The 22,477-nt window shown below is 36.7% G+C and overlaps 1 protein-coding gene across 1 annotated transcript in view; it reads left to right on the forward strand.

Annotated features, from left to right (window-relative positions):
- SUCLA2 (succinate-CoA ligase ADP-forming subunit beta) overlaps nucleotides 1-17,753 on the forward strand; it is a 48,515-nt gene extending 30,762 nt beyond the window's left edge. The window contains exons 7-11 of the mRNA XM_036831475.1: nucleotides 6,407-6,568; nucleotides 6,663-6,805; nucleotides 11,389-11,509; nucleotides 12,272-12,360; nucleotides 16,981-17,753. Of these exons, the coding sequence (XP_036687370.1) occupies nucleotides 6,407-6,568; nucleotides 6,663-6,805; nucleotides 11,389-11,509; nucleotides 12,272-12,360; nucleotides 16,981-17,055 (590 nt within the window). The 3' untranslated portion in view covers nucleotides 17,056-17,753. The remainder of the gene's footprint in view (nucleotides 1-6,406; nucleotides 6,569-6,662; nucleotides 6,806-11,388; nucleotides 11,510-12,271; nucleotides 12,361-16,980) is intronic.
- Nucleotides 17,754-22,477: the final 4,724 nt, after the last annotated feature.

The raw sequence follows: 22,477 nt of genomic DNA on the forward strand, positions 1-22,477 counted from the left end.
CAGAGGGGTTAAAGCTGCACTGTATGGCAGCTACCAGGCACATGTGGCAGGTAAAATTAATTGAAATGATATAAGATTAAAATATTTCTCAGTTGCACTAGTTACATTTCAAGTGCTCTGTAGCCCCATGTATTGGACAGCTCTGTATTGGACAGCAGACATAAAGAACAATTTCATCATTGCAAAAAGTTCTGTTGGGCAGTGATGGATTAGAGTATCCACTACGGTAGTGAATAAATAGTTGTAGTTTTGGGGAATTAGCCATTTTAGTCTCCCCAGGTTTCAAACTTTAGAGACACCATGATTGTTATTGTACAAAGTGTGTATTCTGATACTATAGTCCTTTAATATTAGGGAAGTAAGATTAGCTTGTCACTTTGACAGCTTTTCTTTTACGTATGTTTAAAAGGTAAATCAGGTTTTGAATTATCATGCCTTCCATGTATAGTTTTTCTAAAAATATAAGTTGCTTTATTGTAGCCTAAATTTTTCTTGATATTTTACATTAATTGCTTCTGTTGCTGTGATTTGTTTGATTTTGTTTCAAGTCTCTTTGGACATTTCTAATCTTCTTAAGCATTTGTAGATCTCTTTCACTTTTATACTTCTAATTAGTTATATTCATTATTATAGAAGTCAATTTTTAGCTGGTCATTTATATGGTTGTATAAAGAAAAATGAGTAAATTTTCTTGTGATTGTAGAGGTAGTTTATAAAACTAAAAATAATTAAATTTTTTTAAAGAGTGAGGGCTGATGCACATTTTAAAAATGAAATGTCCAGTGAAGGAGAATTATCTGTATGAAACCGATATTTTTTTTTAAGGGAGGCAGTTCTTACCTATTTATTCTTTTAGATTGGCATTACTTAACCCTTCGTGGGTCAAGGACAAATTTTAAGAAACGCAGTGAAAATTGCATGAAAGCGAGTAACCCTCACCAAGGAGTCTGCACCAGTGTTCCCATGTGTGCATGTGCATATGCACTGTTTTTCATGAAGTTTAGGTGTTCTCAAACTCCTTGAAGCCTTTGGTCCTGCATTTGGTACTTGGATGTCAAATTACTAACTCCTATTGCTAGGCAACCTTTAGAATCCTTTTGTCAGGTTTCAAAACCGATCATACTGGAATTTTATTGGAATTGTATTCATCCTATAAATTGTTGGGGAAAAATTAACATCTTCCTAGTAATCAGTTTTTCCAACTAGAAATACCTTATTTTTCCATTTATGTAAGTCTTGATTTATATTTTTTTAAATAAGACTTATTTTCTTTTGGTAGGTATTATATTTCTTTTTAGATTTATTTGTAGAAATACATTTTTGTTGCTATTTTGAATGGGATCTTTTCTGCCATTGTATTTTCTTTTTTTTTTTTTTTAAGTTAACTGTCATTATCATTTTTTTTTTTAATTTTATAAATTTATTTATTTATGGCTGTGTTGGGTCTTCATTTCTGTGCGAGGGCTTTCTCTAGTTGCGGTGAGCGGGGGCCACTCTTCATCGCGGTGCGCGGGCCTCTCACTATCGCGGCCTCTCCCCTTGCGGAGCACAGGCTCCAGACGTGCAGGCTCAGTAGTTGTGGCTCACGGGCCTAGTTGCTCCGCGGCATGTGGGATCCTCCCACACCAGGGCTCGAACCCGTGTCCCCTGCATTGGCAGGCAGACTTCCAACCACTGCGCCACCGGGGAAGCCCCTGCCATTGTATTTTCTTACTGTTTATTGCTGGTATACAGAGACTGTTGATTTTGTTCTTCATTTGAAGATTTTAATTCTATCGTTGTATTTGTTTTCCTTAGTCTTTGAAAAATATCTCTACTCAGTTTCAGCTTGTCTCCCATGTTTTGGTTTATTTTCAGTTTCTTCTTTCGTAGTACATAGTTTTGAATTTTGACCATACAGAAGAGACATTCTAAGTATACTTTGGTTTCCTATAGTAAAGTTTATTTTTTTAAAAAATATTTTCCCTCTATTTAACGAAAACATAGCAAATACTATATGCTAGGCACTATTGTAAGAACTTTTCAGATATGGACCCCTATAGTTCATTAAATGTTTATAGCAGTTCTGTGAGGTAGATACTATTACTATCCTTATTTTATAGGTTAGGAAACTGAGTTACCAAGAGGTTAAGTGACTTGCCCAGGGACACATGGCTAGTGGTAGAAATGGGCGGTGAATCTAAACAGTCAACTGCAGAATTTGTACTCTTACATATGACACAGTTGTATGACAGGGATATTTTGGGTAGAGAGTAGTAGTATATCAGCATTATTGGAGTAGGAAGAGATTAGCGATAAGGTATATCTTTTAGGTTAGGAAGCTGTAGCAGTAGTCCAAGCAGGAGGTAACAAAGGCAGTGGGAATGGAAAGGAGAAGGCTTTATTTTACAGATGAGTTCAAGCTCAGGCTCTGTTAGCAGACCTACATTTCTCACAGTACTTTCTTTATATATTTTGAATGGAGGCTTTAGACCAATGCAGACTATGTAGTTATAAACATATGCAGATTGATATGTTTTATTTATAAGGTTCATATTGAGTTTCAAAAGTAATATTTAAAAAAATAGAAAATATAGATATTTGTCTCCTTTTGGTACTAACTTACCATATGACAAGATAGAATATACATTTGGGGAAATTATCATAGTATTCCTTAAAATAGTAGTTTAAGGATATTTTGAATGACTAAATTTGGAATTATTTCCTTTGTGCACAGTTTTTTTGGACTATATATGCTGCATAGAATGAAGTATACCTCTTAATTTGTACCGGTTTAATTGTTTGAATAATTGTAAGAAGAAAGCTTATAGACTCTAGACTTATTTTCCTAGTAACGCTCTGAAAACATAGGGTAATATAAAAAAAAAAATATATATATATATATATATATATTTGAATACAGTTGCTTAAATAGCTTATCATACCATTGCCATCATTGGAGTTTCCGAGAGATCTTCCAGTGATTACTGATCTTCCCTGACAGAGTTCTAATTAAAATGGATCTGACAACTAAATTACACAATTAGACAGACTTAATAAATCTATTCAAATATGAGGCTTTAACAGGGCAGTCCTTTCAGGGATAGACTGTGCCTTGGGAATAGCAGTTGGAAATGGTTGCTCGCTGTGGGAAGCTTACTCCAAGAGGAAGAAGGATTGAGCAGAATTATGCATGCCTAGTTTTATAATATCTAGATTAACTAGACAGATAATTTGCTTCCTTTCCTCTGGGAAGAATTAAGTAAAGAGACAGTGAGAGACAGATCTTATACTAAGTGAATCCTTTGAATGTGAAAGGAAGCATCAGGAGTGGGGAAGATTTGATCCCGCCCCCTCCTCCCCAAACATTCCTTAGTATTTTCTTTACCCACTGAGCTCAGCCGTCAAGCCTGTGATCTATCAGGGTGGATGTGGAGCTCTTGAGGGAGGAGAGGTTACCTGTCTGTTTGGGTAATCTTGTTCTGACTTTAAGGCTGCCTTTCCAATCCCAGCCATTGTTCCTTTGGCTATTATGGGAGCATCTATAGGTAGTTTGGATTTTTACCCCCAGAAATTTCTAAAATGGGTCAAAATAGTACACCGGTATCAGCTTTAAGAAAGTGTTATGCTCAATTCTGAAAATTTATTCTTTTCTGTTTCTGACACCACATTATGTTCAGTCAGGTTGTCTATTGGAATTTCAAAAGTTCATCAGTGAGATTAGATTATGGCATTAAAATACTCTAATAGTAAATTACATAAAGACACTGCTGGATTTAAAGTCCAAATGTGATAAAAGTCCAGAGGACCTAGAGAACTGAAGTCCCAAGTCACATTCTCTTATCTGAGTTAGAAGTTCAAAGAAATTAATGTTCTTTCTAATTTCATAAATATTTTGATTGAATGAGAGGTTATGAATTCTAGATGGTTTTTAAATTCTTTTAGTCATGGCAGTTTGGACTGTCTGTCATAGGAATGGGTAGAGTTTCTTTGTGATCTCAGAAGTTATATTATTTGAATTTCAGATCTCTTATGTGCCTGAATTCTAAAAGTGTACAAAAGGTTAATAATACATATAAGTTTATCACAGCTTTGGGCCCTCAATTACCAAATTTGGAGAAAAAACCCCCGCAGAACTCAAGCCATTCCCACTGCCAGGGACAGTGATCTCAGGCACAATAATGTTCTCAGAACCATGTACTTCGTTTTATCAAGGGTCATGGCAGAAACTCAGTGAAAGCTGAATGAAAGAGAATGGACTGATATTAGTCTCCCCAGGATGCCAGTTGTCTTGATTATCTTACCTATGGACCTGAAATCAGTTGAGAGAAATCTCCAAGTAAGGAATTAATTTTGGCCTGGTGCATTTGTGACTTCTAGGGGGGAAAAAACCCAAAATGTACATTTCTTAAAAGTTTTTCCTCTTTTGAACACTATGAATTAAGTATGGGCTCTGTTTACTGATATTACACATACCCTTGCTGTTAGCAGAGTTGTCAGTGGCTGGTTCTACTGACTGTTGCAGAGCTCGGGTCTAGGAAATATGCTTCCTAGGTATTTCACCCCAAGTATGTTTTTATTGGAGAATCACCATCACCTGAGTGAACCTGTCTTTATCTTCTTGAGTCTATATACTTTAGAGGCCTACTAAGGATTAATGCCTTTACTATGTGTTCCTCATTGTTTTTTGAATGGCATGTTAATTTTATTAATTTAATAGATATACAGTTGACTCTTGAACAACATGAATTTGAACTGTGAGGGTCCACTTATAAGCAGATTATTTTTTCAATAAGTATGTACTACGGTACTACATAATCCGTGGTTGGTTGAATCTGTGGATGCAAAACTGCAGGTATGGAGGGCCAACTGTAAAGTTATATGCAGATTTTTTTGCTAACATATCTTGAGCACTTTTTGCATTTACTAAAGCATTCTTCTAAAACACTTATTTTAATATTTGTAAAATCTGTCATATATAGATATGCCACAATTTATAACTATAAATTTATAAATGATTATCAAAATACAAGGGATCTGAAGGATCACAATCCAAGAAACATACATATTATCATTCACCAGTGATTTCAGATATTGTACTTTTTAGTTCCAAATTTTCAATATGGTTCCTTTCATAGTTTTATTTTCTGCTGAGATTACTTACCTGGTGCTTTATTATGACCATATTTTCCCTTAAATCATTAAACATGTTTAAAATAGCTATTTCACAGTCCTCTGATACTTTAAAATTTGAGTCATCTTGAGTTTGGCTTCTCTTGACTGCTTTGTTTCTTTACTGTTGATTACATTTTCCTGTTTCTTCACAGATCTAGTAATTTCTAGTTGTATACTAGACATTTTGGGAGACTGAATTCTATCATCTTCCTCTGAAAGAATGTTGTTTTTTGTTGTTAATAGTTAACTTGGCTGACTCTAAACTTTGTCTCTTGTTTTGTGCAACAGCTGAAGCTGCTCAGTTCTTTTAGCCTCTATCTGTTCAGGAATAAGGAGAAAGTTGTAGTTACATTGGAGCAAGGAAGGGATAGAGTACATATTGAAAGATGAAGTCAGAGAATTAACCTTCATAAGGGCCATTTTGGTAGAGTGCTGGAGGTAAAAGCCTGATTAGAGTGGATTTAAGAGAGAATGGCAGGAGAAAAACTTGGTACAGGGAGTTTTTTAATCAGGGCTTGGCAGATGTAGTCTCAGTTACTGCTGTTTCTCTACTTGTTCTTCTCTTTCTTCCTTTACCCTTTCTTTCTTCTTTCTTCTTCATAACCTGTTAAAAATATAAAACCCTTCGTAGGCTCACAGGCCATAAAAAATCCAGCACAGGCTGAATCTGGCCCATAGGCCATAGTTTGCTGACCCCAGGTTTAAAGAGACAACTCTTTCCATGAGTTATGCTGTATAGAAAGACGAGAGTAAGGTGGTGGGGGGAGGTAGGGAGCAAAGAGTTTTTTCTTTCTTTTTATTAAGGTGGGGGAAAGAACAGCATTTTTACAAGTCAGTTTGATTTAGCCAATAGCAAAGTGGGGTGGGGTGGAATTTACAGTGCAGGAAAGACAGAATTAGTGGAACAATCCCCTTGAGTTGAGACCCTGGGCCCAAGCAAAGGAGTTAGCTAGGAGCATGGACAGTTAATTCTTGGTAATTGAAAAGAAAATTAAATGCTTTTGAGGGTTTTTTTTTCCCCTTCTTTATCTGTTGCTTAGGATAGGTGTAGAACCAGTAACTTTGATGGGGCAGTTTTAATTCTCACATATTCTTTTTCAAGAAACAGTTTGAATTAATTGTGAACATAAATTGAAATACTTTCAGTAAGTAACAAAATGTGTTTTTCTTCTGAAGTCAAAAACATTTGATTACTGTATAGTTTATTGTGTCTATCTTGAAATTAACATCACTTTCTTTTTTTCCTTCAAAGTGCTATGTATGGATGCAAAGATCAATTTTGATTCTAATTCAGCTTATCGCCAGAAGAAAATCTTTGACCTACAGGACTGGACCCAGGAAGATGAAAGGGACAAAGATGCAGCTAAGGCAGATCTCAACTACATTGGCCTAGATGGAAATATAGGCTGTCTAGGTACCACCTGTTTTTGTGTTAAGAGTTGGATTGGCTAAGCTTAATTTATTTTCTTTGTTTGTTGCTTATACAAATCATTTTCCCTTCTTGATAGTAAATGGTGCTGGTTTGGCAATGGCCACAATGGATATAATAAAGCTTCATGGAGGGACTCCAGCCAACTTTCTTGATGTTGGTGGTGGTGCCACAGTCCATCAAGTAACAGAAGCATTTAAACTTATCACTTCAGATAAAAAGGTAGGGGCAGAACTTATGTTTTAGAATTTGAATGGCGAGAAGTAACTTGATTAATTAGTAAATGTGGTCGTTATAGTAGTTGAGCATTAAAATTCAAAAGTCCTCAATAGTTTGGAAAAATTTGCTGAAATCAATAAAATAAAAGTTAGCAAGAAAGAAAGATAAACTTTCCCATTGTGATTTAGAAAACAAGGTGAAGAAATACTGGATGGTATTAGATAATACTATAAATGGTAGTGATTTGGCATGAGAACCCATTACTATAGAAAAAATTTTGGAGATGTTAGTTGACCAAAAAAGCCAGAAATCTGGAAAGTCTGTAAAGCTAAAAAGGAAATAAAAATCATCTTTAATTCTATCCAGACATAACTTTTGTTACTATTGATTTGATTTATTTTCTTTAAGACTTGTTAATGCTTATATATTTCACACATACACTCATACACATTGCATATGTATCGTTCTAGAAACAGCTTTATTAAGGTATAATTCACGGGGCTTCCCTGGTGGCGCAGTGGTTAAGAATCTGCCTGCCAATGCAGGGGACACAGGTTCAAGCCCTTATCCGGGAAGATCCCACATGCTGTGGAGCAACTAAGCCCGTGTGCCACAACTACTGAGCCTGCGCTCTAGAGCCTGCACGCCACAACTACTGAGCCTGCGTGCCACAACTACTGAAGCCTGTGTGCCTAGAGCCCATGCTCCGCAACAAGAGAAGCCACTGCAAGGAGAAGCCTGTGCACCACAAGGAAGAGTAGCCCCCGCTCACTGCAACTAGAGAAAGCCCGCACACAGCAACAAAGACCCAGTGCAGCCAAAAATAAATGAATAAAATAAATAAAAGTAAACCAAAAAAAAAACAAAATAAAACCCAGCTTCCAAAAATAAAAAAAGATATAATTCACATGCCATATATTTCACCCATTCATATATATATCTTTTAATACACACATTTTGAGTCTTTTTTTGCTAACATCTCTTGAGCACTTTTTGTGTAAAGTATTATTCTAAAACACTCATTGTAATGTTTGCATAATATGTCATATATAGATATGCCATAATTTATAATTATGAATTTATAAATGATTATCAGAATACAAGAGATGTGAAGCATTGTGATCCAAGAAACAGACATATTATCATTCATCAGATTTTTTTTTAAGGAATATATCTACTGTGTGACCAATGTGGGTTTTTTAAGGCTTATGAAAATAAGATAATGGCCTTCATGTAAACTAGTCTTACTGAATTTAGACTAAGAATTTGTCATTGGTAGGGATCAAGATACCTTGAACTGTGTTGAGAATTGAATGAGTTGGGCAAGGGGAAGGAAATGTGCAGAGGCATGGGGTCCAGAGAGGGCCACTGTGTTCATGGATTGGTAAGATGCTTATGCATAAAGATATAGCATTATTGGGATGAATGATAAGAAGTAATGTTGGCAAATTGAGACCCAAGTTGTGAAGATCCCTGTATCTATAGCTAAGGAGTTTTGAATTTAACACTTCTACCCCAGCACATTTACAAATACATATATCAACTCCTTACCTTTTTGTTTTTTTATTTTTAAAAAAGAAGGTAATTCTGCTAGTAAAGGGTGAAAAGGAGAATAAGGAGACACTGGCAGGAGAGATCAATTTGGTTATTATACCTGCTTGTTTGGAAGGATGAAGAGGTCCATAACAAAGGCAGTGTCAGTAAGAATAAAGCAATGAAACCTACACTGCTGAGATAGAATCCTTAAGTTCATTTTTTTCCTTTTTGGGCGTGGCATGGTGAGGGATTGGTTAGGACTTCTGGCTGCAGAGAATCATTGGTTGGTGATATCTTTTGTGCTGTCAGAGGCAAAGTAAAGAAATTTGGTATTTTTGAATGAATGTGTTAAGTTTGCCCTGTGGTGATTATACCTGGTAGATAGTTGTAAAGATATTCTTCCTATAATGGTCAGATGTGTATTTGAGAGTCCTCAGTATATTGAGAAAAGTTGAAGTGTTAGGCATTGGTGATATGACTCATGCAAGTGATTTGAGGAAACCAAGAATGGAACCTGGCTCCTCCCACCCAGTGCTGAAGGATTGAATAAGGAAGGAAGACCCAATAAAAGAGGGAGAGAACAAGCTGACAGAGATAGTTGTAGATCAGGAGAGAGTGGTGACATCAAAGGCCAGGGTGAAGAGTTCTGAGAAGTAAGGGAATGGGCAGCAGTGTTAGATGCTGAAAGGGAGGAGAGGGGGGCGGAGGCCAGGCTGCAGTGGGTTGAGTTGTGATTGGGACCTGAGGGTGTGGAGTCACACAGGAGAGTTACTCCTTCGGCGGTGGGGTCTGAGGAGGCACAGAAGGACGTAGTGCTCGCAGTTGAGTGGAGGTCGGCTTGAGAAGAGCTGTGCGGTGTACGCGTGTTTGTGCAGAAGACCAAGAAGATGGGCTGTTTCTAGCTGGAGAAGAGATTTGAAGATAAAGAAGAGAGTGAATATAGCTAAAGGAGTGAAGACCTGGAGGAGACACAGTACAGTAATTAGTGATGAGGTTAGTTTTGGAGAGGAGGTTACTCCTTAAGGTATTACTGGAAAAGGAAGATCATATGCTAGAAGTTAGAGAGTTTGAAGTGGGATAGGAGGCTCATGAAGAGAGTTGAAAGGTATGAGTCAGATTCCTAAGGTATGAGTCAGCCTATTGCTGATGAATCATTATACTGCTCTTCAGGTTATGCTTGTGTTTCACAGGTTTGGTGTTTGGTTTTGTTTTTTCCCACTCTTTTGCTTTTCTTGAAGTTGGAATGGATAAACTAATAGGCTGGAATCGTGCATTATTTGAATGGGGATGGCAGGTAGACTGGGTATGAGAGAGGAGTGGCTATGAGGAAGCTGAGTGTGCCCACGACAGTGTCATTGATTTGCTCAGCTGTGGCTTCTAGGCTCTATAGTGAAGCACGCCAGATTGGGGGAGAGCTGATAGACTGGTTGATTAGGAAGGGGTTGAGGCACTAGAGGCTTTAAAAGATTGGATTTGATAGAGTTAGAGATGAAAGGCGTTAAGTGAAAGGAGAGGAGGTTGAGCAAGAGTGGGATTTACACATTTGATATTCTAGAGACGTTCATTCTGGTCAGGTCAAGGATTTGTCCTTGGTAGTAATCAGTTGATACGGACTGGAGGTAAAAGTGACACGGTAGAGCTCCAGTCACTTTAAGGCTCAAGTGCTAGATGATGCCTATGGTGCATACTGTAGCTGTCCCAAATGCGGTGGGAGGGGGTGAGATGGGAGGGTGCCAGAGTCCACTGTGAGTTCTATTCCATTATGAATTCTAGACCTTTATTTCTTGAAGTATAGAAATAAAAGTGGTAAAGGTAAGGAATGCGTAGTATAACTCATTGTGTCTCAACTTTTTTCCTGTCATGGCATTCACAGAAAGTAACATTTCAGTGGGGCACGGGAGGTACATGGGGAAGGTTGCTTGTTGTCAGAGGCCACTGGCTCAAGGTGCCAGCTGTCCCAGAACCTTCCTAATTGCTCTAAAGCATCGGTCCCCAGCTTTTTTGGCACCAGGGACTGGTTTCGTGGAAGACAGTTGTTCCACGGATGGGGTTGGGGTGGGGGATGGTTCAGGCGGTAACTCCAGGGATGGGGAGCGGGGGTGGTGGTGGTGGGGGGCGGTGGGGAGCGGGGGGGGGGGCGGGGGGGGCGGTGGGGAGCAGGGGGAGTGGTGGGGAGCGGGGGGGAGGTGGGGGGCAGGGGGGAGCGTGGGGGGCGGTGGGGGGCGGTGGGGAGCGGGGGGCGGTGGGGAGCGGCAGATGAAGCTTCGCTCCCTCGCCCGCTGCTCACCTCCTGCTGCGCGGCCCAGCTCCTAACAGGCCGCGGACTGCTACCGGTCCGTGGCCTGGGGGTTGGGGACCCCTGCTCTAAGGGGTGAGGGGAACAATATCTTGGTGTGTCTATAACCCATTTGTATCTCACTGGTTGAGAAGTTCTAGTGTAGCTGAATAAACTAAGCCTCTTTTTAAAAAACAAATAAGGTTTTTTTCTAAAGGATAGAAGAAGAGCGATTCAGACTATCAGTGTGATGATGAAAGAATGCCAACCCAAATAGGCCCTGAGGTTTGGATGTGATGTGTAGCCAGGAGTGGCCATACAGGTGTTGAGTAGTTGTGAGGGCCTGGTTTGTGTGAAAACTTGGTAGAGTTGATGGGGGAAAATGAAGAGATGATAGTTAATGAGGACTAAATTGGAGATCTTGCATATGATGTTGTCTTACAACATGGTCTGGGTTAGTAATGTTGGTAATGGCTATGCTTAATAGGAAACAAGTAAATGGAATCAGGAGGTCTTGTTAACATGTGACAGGAGAGAAGAGACTGTGAGCCAGGTGTTGAAATTACCCAAGGAGGGGAAATAAGTTTTGCTGGGTGGTGGACTGCACAGACTTCAATGATGAGAGCTGTATGCAGAGAGTATGGCTGTTTGGTCTGAAAATGTTTCCACGGAGTTAATTTTTATTATAAGGCACAGATACTAGTGTTTTCTTGGGAAGGAAGGAAAAATAGTCATTCCCTTAAAATTTTAATCTACTAAAACATTTTATTGGCAGGTACTGTCTATTCTGGTCAACATCTTCGGAGGAATCATGCGGTGTGATGTTATTGCACAGGGTATAGTCATGGCAGTAAAGGATTTGGAAATTAAAATACCTATTGTGGTACGGTTACAAGGTAAGTGTACAAGGATCTTGCAGTTGTTCTGTGAACTCTAATTGCTTAAAAGTTCATAATTCCGAGGGGTTTGGTTCATTTAGTTTTGTTTTTTTTTTTTCATTTAGTTTTAAATTTAGTTTTAAATAGCTATATATATTTTTTAACATCTTTATTGGAGTATAACTGCTTTACGATGGTGTGTTAGTTTCTGCTCTATCACGAAGTGAATCATCTGTACGAATACGTATATCCCCATATCCCCTCCTTCTTGCATCTCCCTCCCACCCTCCCTATCCCACCCCTCTAGGTGGTCACAAAGCACCGAGCTGATCTCCCTGTGATATGCGGCTGCTTCCCACTAGCTATCTATTATACATTTGGTAGTGTATATATGTCCATGCCACTCTCTTACTTTGTCCCAATAGCTGTATTTTTAAAATGAGAGTATAGTAGGGAATTTTTAAAACGTGGCTTAAAAAAAAATTCTAACATTGGAGCAAAATTGTTCATAGTTTTGCTTGGTGTAAGTTGATACATTATTTATTTGTTGTGTGTATCTTGAATTCTTACTTGTCTGAATTACCACTAATGTGATATAAGGCAAAGTATTTCACAAGGTAACTCCAGGTTTTTATAGTATTTTCTTTGGTTTAGAAGCATTTGTATTAAATGACGGAAGTTAGTTGAAATTTCATATTTGTAAATGTATATTGTGACAAACATTTTAAATGATCTTGTGTAGATATTTAAAATGTCTGTATTTGCATAAATCATTTCCAGGTACACGAGTGGATGATGCTAAGGCACTGATAGCGGACAGTGGACTTAAAATTCTTGCTTGTGATGACTTGGATGAAGCTGCTAAAATGGTAAACAGGTTATGTTGATCTGAGGATAAATTTGCAGTGTATGAAAGATTTATAAACGTTTAGATTCTAAAATGAACCAGCTAATATTGCTAATACTTAGTGTTTCAGCTAAACACTAGGAGTATTGAACCCCATATACCTATCACCCATCTTAAACAATTACCAGCTCATGCTCAATCTTGTCTCATCTTATTCTTACCTTCTTCCTTCCTTGCCCATGATTATGTTGAAGCAAATCCCAGACATTCTATTATTTCATACTTATCATCATGTATCTGTAAAAGATATAGGTATTGATGGTATAAAGGAATTATTATTACTTGTTTCAGATGGGATAGTGGTGTTATGTTTATGTTTAATAAAAAAAGAATCAAGTCAGTGTTGAAATTTCCCTGATTCTCTTAAATATTTTTTGCCTAGGTTCTTTGTTAGAATTAGGATCAAAATAAGTCTATGCTTGCAGTTGGTTAATATATCACTAAATTTCTTTTTATAGATTCTCCCTTGCCTCTTTTTTTATTCTTAGCTTTATTTGTTGAAAAAACCAGGCTGATGGTCTTGTAGTGATTCCTATAGTCTGGATTTTAATGTGTGTATTCATGGGGTGTCATTTAACATGTTCCTCTGCTCCTGTATTTCCTGTAAACTGGTAGTTCAATCTATAGGTTTGATCATATATGTATTTGATTTTGAGGAGCGGGGAGCAAGAATATTTTATGGTTGATTTTGTGTAATTCCATAAGGAGGTATATAAATGTCAGAGAATTTCTCTTTTTGTAATACTAGCAGTCATTGACATTCATAACTTAGATCCAATATTTTGTTTATGCAAAGTGGTGATTTTCTAACTCTGTGATTATTTATTATATGGAATACTTATAAAAAGCAAAACTTTCTTGTATCAACTATTTGTTGGCGTGAAGTACATTTTTCATAGAAAAAGCAGGATACTTACTTAATTCTTTGGTTTTATTGATCAGTTTTCAAAATAATGGGTTTGTTCCATTATGGCCTACTAAAGTGACCCAGGCTTTTTTGTTTCTTAGTTTTTGTTTTTAGGTGTGTGTGTTGTGTGTTGCATGCACGCATGTATGCACATGCTGTTTTGAACTCATGGATTTAAATATATTTGATGTGGTTCAGTCCATTTTAGTTATTTTTATTGATGCTTAGATTATCTCACCTTTGGTCAGTGGGAACCTCTTCAAGTTGACTCCTGAGTCCTTCCTACATGCCCTGTGATATGCTTTCTGATATGATGAGATTTTTCAGGCTCATCTTTACATTTCTTGCTGCAGACCTAGAATCAGCCAGATGGTGTTTATAGACAGCACAATTTAAGCTTTAAGGGTACTTACAACTATTGGGTTGCTCATTGTTTCTAGATACTTTTAAGTGACAAATCTAGGAAAATATGTATTTTTTAAAGAGATAAATATATGAGTACATACTTCCAATATTTCCAATGCAAATCCAAGGTACAGTTTTTTTTTCTTATCTGATATCTGTTTCTCTTTTTTCCCATTCTGTACTAACATAAATATTCCTTTGCTTTGTCCCTCGATACAGACATGACAGTTTTAGAATAATAATACCAACAATATGACTACTGAAAGTAGTTCAAGACTTGTATGCACAGTTCTTTTTGTCCTTTGAAGTATTTCCCATAATTTGCTGGATTTTAAGATTCACATGAAACAGTTCTCTGTTTTATCCCACCTTTGATGCACGGTTAGCTTCATTTATTTATTTTAAAGGAATTGCTTAAAAATTTTTTTGTTATAATATTTCCAAAGTCAAACTGTAAAACAAGGTATACTTAGAGAATCTAGCCTTTATACCTATTCCTGTTTGTTCCTTCCCCATAGGTAACCAGTTTTTTGGTTTTCTTAGGATTTTTTTGTTCATCTTTTCACTTTTTTAAAAACACAAGCAAATAATGTATGTGTATACATATAGATGTATGTATACATATATCTCTCCACTTTCCCACATTATATGATGGTAACATGTATTTTACCTCATTTCTTTTACTTAACACTGTATCTTGGTGCACACTCCCTAGTAGATACAGAGATGTTTTTAAATGAGAACTTCTGATTCTTTCCCACCTATGTTTATACACGTTTCACAGAATACTCTTTGGTGCTATATGGTTTAATCAGTAACTAGGCTTTTGAGATTTGCTTTGTTAATGTGATATCTTTTCATAAGAATAATAAAGGTCTTATTTCCTTCTTTAGGACATACTTTGGGAAAAAACTTAGCTAGTAAATAAAATTCAACTGCAGTTTAGAGACAGAGGAATTTACACTCAGTTCTGAGTTTAAATTAAGATTTTGAGCAAGGGAATGGTAGGGAGAAAGTGTTTCGGGAAGCCTGTTTTGACTTTGAGATGTGGAGTCAATTGTTGAAGGGAAGAGTGAGAGACAGTAGGAGTCTGGCTAGTGTAATAATTAGCTGTGAGGTGAAGGGAATGGATAGGTTAGAACTTTTCTCTGAAAATATGCTTGTTTGCAATGAGAGCCTGAATTAAGAAAAGCTTTGTGGACATGGAGAGAAAGGAGAAGAATCAATAGGAGCTTGATCAAATAGACCATGAAAGATAAAAGTGAACAGTTGATTTTCGTTGTGTCCATAGTGTTTTTCTACTGAGTAGGAGGTTATGGAAGTCATGACAATATTAATAATATGATAATATTAGCAACTGTTACCATTTATAATTTATTGTGCATGCAATGCTAAGCCTTTTTTTTTCTTCAAGTATTATCTTATTTAATACAAGTTTGGTGAAATAATCTCCATTTTTATAGATAAAGAAACAGAGGCTAGATAAATTAACTTATTCAGGATCATGTATCATAAGCATCAGAGTGGGATCTGAACTCAAGGTGTCTAACTTTAAAACCTTCTCTTAACTACTCTGCTGGGGAGGAGAGAAGCTAAATCTGCTGTTTGGTTTTCGATATGTTTAATTTGTATATGTTGTATGGTACCAGCTGGATATTCTCAGACAGATTATAGAGAGAACATTGGAATTCAGCTTGATAATTGTTAACTTACTGACAGAAAGTAAAATACTAACTCCTAAACCCAAGCTCCTATCCCAACATTGTAAGTTAAGATTATTTACATTTTAAAAAGGATTTATTTATTTATTTATTTATTTATTTATTTATTTATGGTCGCACTGAGAGGCTTTCGGGATCTTAGTTCCCCGACTAGGGATTAAACTGGGGCCTGGCAGTGAAAGCGCCGAGTCCTAACCACTGGACCACTAGGGAATTGCTTTTATTTAGATGTGCTTTGCGTTCTGTAGTATCCAGCTAAGACAGTCACTGTTTCTGTCTTTAAAGATAAAGGCAGAAGACCTAAATAGACATTTCTCCAAAGAAGACATACAGATGGCCAACAGGCACATGAAAAAATGCTCAACATCACTAATTATTAGAGAAATGCAAATAAAAACTACAGTGAGGTATCACCTCACACTGGTCAGAATGGCCAGTCTGTATTTTAGTCTACAAATAACAAATACTGGAGAGGGTGTGGAGAGAAGGGAACCCTCCTACACTGTTGGTGGGAATGTAAATTGGTGCAGCCACTATGGAGAACAGTATGGAGGTTCCTCAAAAAACTAAAAACAGAACTACCATCTGATCCAGCAATCCCACTCCTGGGCATATATCCGGAGAAAACCATAATTGGAAAAGATACATGCACCCCTATGGTCATAGCAGCACTATTTACAATAGCCAAGACATGGAAGCAGCCTAAATGTCCATCAACAGATGAGTGGATAAAGAAGATGTAGTATAAATATGCAATTGAATACTACTCAGCCATAAAAAAGAATGAAATAATGCCATTTGCAGCAACATGGATGGACCTAGAGATCATCTTTCTAAGTGAAGTAAGTCAGAAAGAGAAAGACAAATACCATATGATATCACTTATATGTGGAATCTAAAATATGACACAAATGAACTTATTTACAAAACAGAAACAGACTCACAGACATAGAAAACAAGCTTAGGGTTACCAAAGGGGAAAGGGAGATGGGGAGGGATAAATTAGGAGTTTGGGATTAACAGATACAAACTACTATATATAAAAAAATAACCAACAAGGACCTACTGTATAGCACAGGGAGCAGTATTCAGTACCTATAAGGGAAAAGAATCTATATATAAAACTGAATATATATATATATATATATATATATATAAAATACAGAATCACTTTTCTGTACACCTGAAACTAACACAACATTGTAAATCAACTATAATTTTAAAAAAAGGAAAAAATATAGATAAAATTTAGGCAATGACAGAGATATATACATATATCAGATATGTATCTATTTAATACCTTCTGATATTATATATATGAATAAAATCCAGTGTGGGTTATGGTGTGGGTTGTGAACAGTGTTAGATTTGACTATCCTTCAAGAGTGGCAAATGCTTATAAGACTGTGAAGTGATTTATAACAATGTCAGAATAGCCCAGATATTTTAAATGAAAAAGACTGAACATGCAATTAATTTTACATTGACCAATCGTTCTGAGTCTATGTTTTTATGAAAATAGAGACAAAGCTTGTTTTTTTCCTTTCAGGTTGTAAAGCTGTCTGAGATAGTGACCTTAGCCAAGCAAGCCCAGGTGGATGTGAAATTTCAGTTGCCAATCTGATTTGAGAACCCAGTGGTTGACTGAAGATGTTAAATGTGTTATAATTGTTAAAAATACTGAGTTCTGTATTATTATTGTTCCTTTTCTCTTTAGTGTGTGAAGATTGTAATTACCGTCTAGGCACAAAAACTTTTAAAAGCATTTGGTCTGCATTTAATTCTGTTCAGAATGGGCTGTTTGTATAAAGAATGTGTAATGCAGTTATCTAGTTTGTTTTGTTGCAGCTTTCTTTTTCAGTTTTACAGAATGTCACTTGCAATATGCGTTTATTATTGTTGGGTACAGCATTCTTCATTGATAAGAGTCTTATGAATGAAATAAATATGAAGACAAAGCTTTATTCTTTAGTGTTAGAAATGTATTATATCTAATAACTAATTTCATTAGTAGAGCAGTGTATTAAAACAATGTTTATATAAGAAGTGTCTATGTTCAACACCTAACTAAATATATCAAGTCACTATTTATAAACAGACCTTTCAAACACTCCCCAGAATATTCTTTTAAGTATTTCAGTAAAGTAACTTGTGAATTATTTGAACATTGTTTTAATCATTACAGAACACTGCAAGTCCTCATGATCTTGTGGTATTGAGAAGAACCTGTAGGTTTGTATCATGTAAGGATATATTTACTAAGGACTTGGCAGACAAAATTAACAATGTCAATTTAAATTAATAAAAAATCTCCCAATGTGATTTGCATTAATGTTTTTTTTTCTTTTTTAAGTAAACACAGTGAAGGTGATGTGTTTATCATTGCACTAAACACCTCTCAATAACTGATTTGTAGATCATGTACTGGGGCATGATATTACATATTATAAAGTGATCTACAGATATTTCAGTTGAATTCTACTGTTTACATGTGTGCCATCTCGTACCTTCTCCAAAAAGCCCACATTGTCCTTTGTGTCCCAATTTGTGTATGTGTGTGTGTGTATGTATATATGTACATGTCCATCTTTTCTTCATTGCATAGAACAGTTGATATTTAACTATTAACAATGTTCAAACCATGTGATAATAACAGTGTAAGTACCATGGAAGGAAATACCAGCCAAGCATTAGACTATGTATGTAAACATGCTGGTGAATTTGAGAACTTCTACCTATTTCTTAAAACGTGATCTCTCTCTCTCTCTCTCTCACACACACACACACACGCACACATGCACACACACACACAATGAGAGGCAGCATAGCATAATTGATTATGAGCGCAGAATTTGAAATTGAATCTGGTTTGAATCTTGGCTCCACTACTTACTAGCTATATAAGTTGGGCAAGTTTCTAAATTTCAGTGTACCTCAGTTTCCTCAAGCTCCTTTCTCATCTTCACTAGAATTATTTAGAGGGGAGAGGGAGACAGAGGCAAAGAGAGAGAGGGAGGGAAATTATATAGAGAACACATGAAATATATATATATTGAAACCAACTATATGTATATCATATGATTATATATTGGTCTGTCTTCCCTGCCTATACATTAAAACACTAAATCAGAGCCATTAAACCATTTAAAATTGTGATAAAGTTATAATTAAAAGTCCAAGTCTTTAGCTTTTAATTTTAAAAAAATCATTCCAAAGAATGCCAGCCAGTGATTAGCTCAGAAGATATTGGCATTTGTATTGGTTGGGTCTAGTCAGGAATTAAAGACAATGCTTGGTATTTCAGAGAGGATGTAATGCTAGTGTTCTAGTTATCTGTTCTTGCATAATACATTATCCCCAAATTTAGTGATTTTCAAACAACAAAATTTTAATTTCATCATTTCTATGTGTCAGAAGATTGGAAGCAGTTCAGCTGGGTGGTAGTTCTGGTGATGCAGTTATTTGCAAGTTTGAGTACTACTCCCAAGATGGCCCCCACACATGGCTGTTGACCTCAGTCTCTCCCTGTGTCCGCCTATCCTCGGGGCTGATTGAGTGTCCTTGTGATAGGGCAGTTGGCTCCCTCCAGAGCAAGTGATCCAAGGGAACAAGAAGGAAGCTACAATTCCTTCTGTGTTCTGATCTCAGATACTTGTGTTCTCCTCTCGTTGTTATTTCTGCCACGCTCTATTAGAAATGAATCACTAAGTCCAGGCCCCAAGAAGAGGGGAATTCAGCTCCATTCTTTTATTTTTAAAATATCGTTATTGGAATATAATTGCTTTACAATGGTGTGTTAGTTGCTGCTTTATAACAGGGTGAATCAGCTATACATATACATATATCCCCATATGTTTTCCCTCTTGGGTCTCCCTCCCTCCCACACTCCCTATCCCACCCCTCTAGGTGGTCACAAGGCACCGAGCTGATCTCCCTGTGCTATGCGGCTGCTTCCCACTAGCTATCTATTTTACGTTTGGTAGTGTATATATGTCCATGCCACTCTCTCACTTCGTCCCAGCTTACCCTTCCCCCTCCCCGTGTCCTCAAGTCCATTCTCTAGTAGGTCTGTATCTTTCTTCCCATCCTGTCCCTAGGTTCTTCATGGCCATTTTTTTTTTTCTTTTAGATTCCATATATATGTGTTAGCATACGGTATTTGTTTTTCTCTTTCTGACTTACTTCACTCTGTATGACAGACTCTAGGTCCATCCAACTCACTATAAGTAACTCAATTTCGTTTCTTTTTATGGCTGAGTAATATTCCATTGTATGTATGGGCCACATCTTCTTTATCCATTCATCTGTCGATGGACAGTTAGGTTGCTTCCATGTCCTGGCTGTTGTAAATAGAGCTGCAGTGAACATTGTGGTACATGACTCTTTCTGAATTATGGTTTTCTCAGGGTATGTGCCCAGTAGTGGGATTGCTGGGTTGTATGGTAGTTTTATTTTTACTTTTTTCAGGAACCTCCATACTGTTCTCCATAGTGGCTGTATCAATTTACATTCCCACCAACAGCGCAAGAGGGTTCTCTTTTCTTTACACCCTCTCCAGCATTTATTATTTGTAGATTTTTTGATGATGGCCATTCTGACTAGTGTGAGGTGATATTGTAGATTTGATTTGCATTTCTCTAATGATAGTGATGTTGAGCATCCTTTCTTGTGTGTGTTGGCAATCTGTATATCTTCTTTGGAGAAATGTCTATTTAGGTCTTCTGCCCATTTTTGGATTGGGTTATTTGTTTTTTTGATATTGAGCTGCATGAGCTGCTTGTAAATTTTGGAGATTAATCCTTTGTCAGTTGCTTCATTTGCAAATATTTTCTCCCATTCTGAGGGTTGTCTTTTGGTCTTGTTTATGGTTTCCTTTGCTGTGCAAAAGCTTTTAAGTTTCATTAGGTCCCATTTGTTTATTTTTGTTTTTATTTCCATTTCTCTAGGAGGTGGGTCAAAAAGGATCTTGCTGTGATTTATGCCATAGAGTGTTCTGCCTATGTTTTCCTCTAAGAGTTTTATAGTGTCTGGCCTTACATTTAGGTCTTTAATCCATTTTGAGTTTATTTTTGTGTATGGTGTTAGGGAATGTTCTAATTTCATTCTTTTGCATGTAGCTGTCCAGTCTTCCCAGCAACATTTATTGAAGAGGCTGTCTTTTCTCCATTGTATATTCTTGCCTCCTTTATCAAAGATAAGTTGACCATATGTGTGTGGGTTTATCTCTGGGCTTTCTATCCTGTTCCATTGATCTATATTTCTGTTTTTGTGTCAGTACCATACTGTCTTGATTACTGAAGCTTTGTAGTATAGTCTGAAGTCAGGGAGCCTGATTCCTCCAGCTCCGTTGTTCTTTCTCAAGATTGCTTTGGCTATTTGGGGTCTTCTGTGTTTCCATACAAATTGTGAAATTTTTTGTTCTAGTTCTGTGAAAAATGCCATTGGTAATTTGATAGAGATTGCATTGAATCTGTAGATTGCTTTGGGTACTATAGTCATTTTCACAATGTTGATTCTTCTAATCCAAGAACATGGTATATCTCTCCATCTATTTGTATCACCTTTAATTTCTTTCATCAGTGTCTTACAGTTCTCTGCATACACGTCTTTTGTCTCCTTAGGTAGGTTTATTCCTAGGTATTTTATTCTTTTTGTTGCAATGGTAAAAGGGAGTGTTTCCTTCATTTCACTTTCAGATTTTTCATCCTTAGTGTATAGGAATGCAAGAGATTTCTGGGCATTAATTTTGTATTCTGCTACTTTACCAAATTCATTGATTAGCTCTAGTAGTTTTCTGGTAGCATCTTTAGGATTCTCTGTGTATAGTATCATGTCATCTGCAAACAGTGACAGCTTTACTTCTTCTTTTCCGATTTGGATTCCTTTCATTTCTTTTTCTTCTCTGATTACTGTGGCGAAAACTTCCAAAACAATGTTGAATAATAGTGGTGAGAGTGAACAACCTTGTCTTGTTCCTGATCTTAGTGGAAATGATTTCAGTTTTTCACCATTGAGAATGATGTTGGCTGTGGGTTTGTCGTATATGGCCTTTATTATGTTGAGATAAGTTCGCTCTATGCCTACTTTCTGGAGGGTTTTTATCATAAATGGTGTTGAATTTTGTCGAAAGCTTTTTCTGCATCTATTGAGATGATCATATGGTTTTTATTCTTCAGTTTGTTATTATGGTGTATCACATTGATTGATTTGCGTATATTGAAGAATCCTTGCATTCCTGGGATAAACCCCACTTGATCATGGTGTATGATCCTTTTTATGTGCTGTTCGATTCTGTTTGCTAGTATTTTGTTGAGGATTTTTGCATCTATGTTCATCAGTGCTATTGGCCTGTAGTTTTCTTTCTTTGTGACATCTTTGTCTGGTTTTGGTATCAGGGTGATGGTGGCCTCATCAAATGAGTTTGGGAGTGTTCCTCCCTCTGCTATATTTTGTAAGAGTTTGAGAAGAATAAGTGTTAGCTCTTCTCTAAATGTTTGATAGAATTCTCCTGTAAAGCCATCTGGTCCTGGGCTTTTGTTTGTTGGAAGATTTTTAATCACAGTTTTTCAATTTCAGTGCTTGTGATTGGTCTGTTTATATTTTCTGTTTCTTCCTGGTTCAGTTTTGGAAGGTTGTACTTTTCTAAGAATGTGTCCATTTCTTCCAGGTTGTCCATTTTATTGGCATATAGTTGCTTGTAGTCATCTCTCATGATCCTTTGTATTCCTGCAGTGTCAATTGTTACTTCTCCTTTTTCATTTCTAATTCTATTGATTTGAGTCCTCTCCCTCTTTTTCTAGATGAGTCTGACCAATGGTTTATCAATTTCGTTTATCTTCTCAAAAAACCAGCTTTTAGTTTTATTGATCTTTGCTCTTGTTTTCTTTGTTTCTATTTCATTTATTTCTGCTCTGATCTTTATGATTTCTTTCCTTCTGCTAACTTTGGGGTTTTTTTATTCTTCTTTCTCTGATTGCTTTAGGTGTAAGGTTAGATTGTTTATTTGAGATGTTTCTTGTTTCTTAAGGTAGGATTGTATTGCTGTA

Source organism: Balaenoptera musculus, chromosome 18, assembly GCF_009873245.2.
Source record: "Balaenoptera musculus isolate JJ_BM4_2016_0621 chromosome 18, mBalMus1.pri.v3, whole genome shotgun sequence".
NCBI lineage: Eukaryota > Metazoa > Chordata > Mammalia > Artiodactyla > Balaenopteridae > Balaenoptera > Balaenoptera musculus.